Raw genomic sequence first — 2,081 nt, 5'->3', positions numbered from 1 at the left:
TGAATAAAAATCGAAATTGATTGTATTCTACCGAGAAAGTCGGACAAAATCCTTTGTTGGGTAGTAGTTAATTAATTAACGAGTTGGCGGATACGATGATATAGATATAATATTATTATAATAATAATTAAATAATTTAATAATCATATAGATGTCATTATAGTGGCAGGTCAATTTAGTGCGTCAACCACGAATCCACGATCGAAGCGGCAATCAATCAGTTGCTGTAGTGAGCTGAGTGAAGAAGAAACTGAAGTAAGCTACAAGGTTAATTTCGTAATTAAATAATTATTCAATGTTAAGAGTGTGAGGTGATCTTTCAACTTCCTCCCAATACTCACACTATATAAACAACCCATTACATCTCATTTAACAAACACACGTACATGCCCAAAGCTACGATGTCTAACATTTCCGGCAATCCCATTACGGCGGAAACAACCACAATCTCCGCCTTCCACAGCGACATAATCCAAACAAACATTCTCACGCGCCTCGACGGTTCCGCTTTAGCCTCCGTCGCTAGCACGTGCTCCCGATTCCACTATCTCTGTTCCACCGAACACCTCTGGGAAAACGCGTGCTACTCCACGTGGCCTTCAACCAACACGCCATGTGTTCGCCACGCAATCTCCACTTTTCCCAATGGTTCCCGCTCTTTCTTCGCGGACTGTTTCTCCTCTCATTATTTGGCAACAACAACAATAGAAACCGCTTCGATGAATCTGGATCGTACACCACGTTTAATCTCGGCCGTTGATATTTTCCATCGCAAACGTCTTGTGTTTTCGAAAGTTGTTGAGACTGAAACCGTTACCGGGTGGTTCCGGTGCTCCCCGTTTCGTGTTGACATGCTCGAAATAAAGGACGTGATTAAGTGTCCGGTTCAGGACACGTGTCGTAATCTTGGGGAGGAGTTGAGGCTGAGCTGGATTTTGATCGATCCGGTGAGTCGGCGGGCGGTGAACGTGTCGAGTGGGAAAGCAGTGACAGTGCAGCGACACTGGCTGAGCGGAGAGGTGAATTTGCAGTTTGCGACGGTGGTTTATGGAGAGATAGCGACGGCGTTGGAGGTGGCGCTGTGTAGCGTGGTGGTGACGTTGGTAGAAGAGAGTATGGAAGTTAGAGAGGTTAGTTTGCAAGTTGAGGACATGGATGGAAAACACGTGAATGGGAGGGATAGTTTGGTAATTTTGAAGAGGGCGTTGGAAGGTGGAAGGAATTGGAAGGGAGATGGGGAGGAAGGTCATAGGGAATTTGTGAAGAAGAAAAAAGAGAGGGAGGAAAGAAAGAAGAGGGCAGAAAGGAGATTGGATATGCTGTGTCTTTGTGTGGGCCTTGTTTCATTGACCTTTGTTGCATTCTTTGCTTTGTGAATGCGGTAGTGGTTACATACACTTTAATCAATCACCCAAGATACGCACTTTCTGTTGTTTTTTGTTTTTTTATCTCTAAGAACCAAGCAAATTGAAATGGTGGTGAATGAAAATGTTGATTAGAAGAATATAATTGTTTATTTTGGGAGTTTTGTTTATTTATTTGTATGAAAAATTACACGATAATGTGTACAAACATGTGAGACAATGATTAGGAGACAAGAAGTAGAAATAATAAGATTATTTAGTTTAGAGTAAAATATGTTTTGTTAATACCTCATCTGTAGAATGTTTATTTTTTGTCCTTTATATTTGGAAAAGTATACCAACCATAATTTGGGTTGACTCCCTTGTGTAACACTTGAAATAAAACTTATTATTATTGTACCTTTTTTACATATGATTATAGGTATTTGTGAATTACCTTAGTTAAAAAGTTGTAGTGAAGATTGTAAAAAAAAAAAAAAAAATTATAGTATCCTTATTATTTTGTTGTTAATTTGATCGAGTTTTTAAAGCAAAAATTTGTGTTCAAAAGTATCACATAGTAGCAAGAATGACAAGATAACATCAAGCGGCATCAAGCAAGATAAGGTGAACTCTAATATATATATTTTGGTGAATCTTGCACAAAATATTGAGGGGAGTTGGAAAGCGACAAATATTAACTAAAATATTATAATTGAAATCCATAAAAGTCATATA

General features: G+C 38.9%; 1 protein-coding gene across 1 annotated transcript; it reads left to right on the top strand.

Annotated features, from left to right (window-relative positions):
- Window positions 1–401: 401 nt before the first annotated feature.
- On the top strand, window positions 402–1,376 carry LOC101510674 (probable F-box protein At2g36090). The gene has a single exon (XM_004513521.3). It carries the CDS (start codon window positions 402–404, stop codon window positions 1,374–1,376), a length of 975 nt encoding a protein of 324 aa, XP_004513578.2.
- The last annotated feature ends 705 nt before the right edge of the window (window positions 1,377–2,081 follow it).

Source organism: Cicer arietinum, chromosome 4, assembly GCF_000331145.2.
Source record: "Cicer arietinum cultivar CDC Frontier isolate Library 1 chromosome 4, Cicar.CDCFrontier_v2.0, whole genome shotgun sequence".
Taxonomy (NCBI): Eukaryota; Viridiplantae; Streptophyta; class Magnoliopsida; order Fabales; family Fabaceae; genus Cicer; species Cicer arietinum.
This window is presented reverse-complemented; position numbering and strand designations above follow the sequence as displayed.

What these genes read in the sequence shown, in the direction of transcription:
- LOC101510674 (XM_004513521.3), top strand. Translation starts at nt 402, where the DNA reads ATGTCTAACATTTCCGGCAATCCCATTACGGCGGAAACAACCACAATC.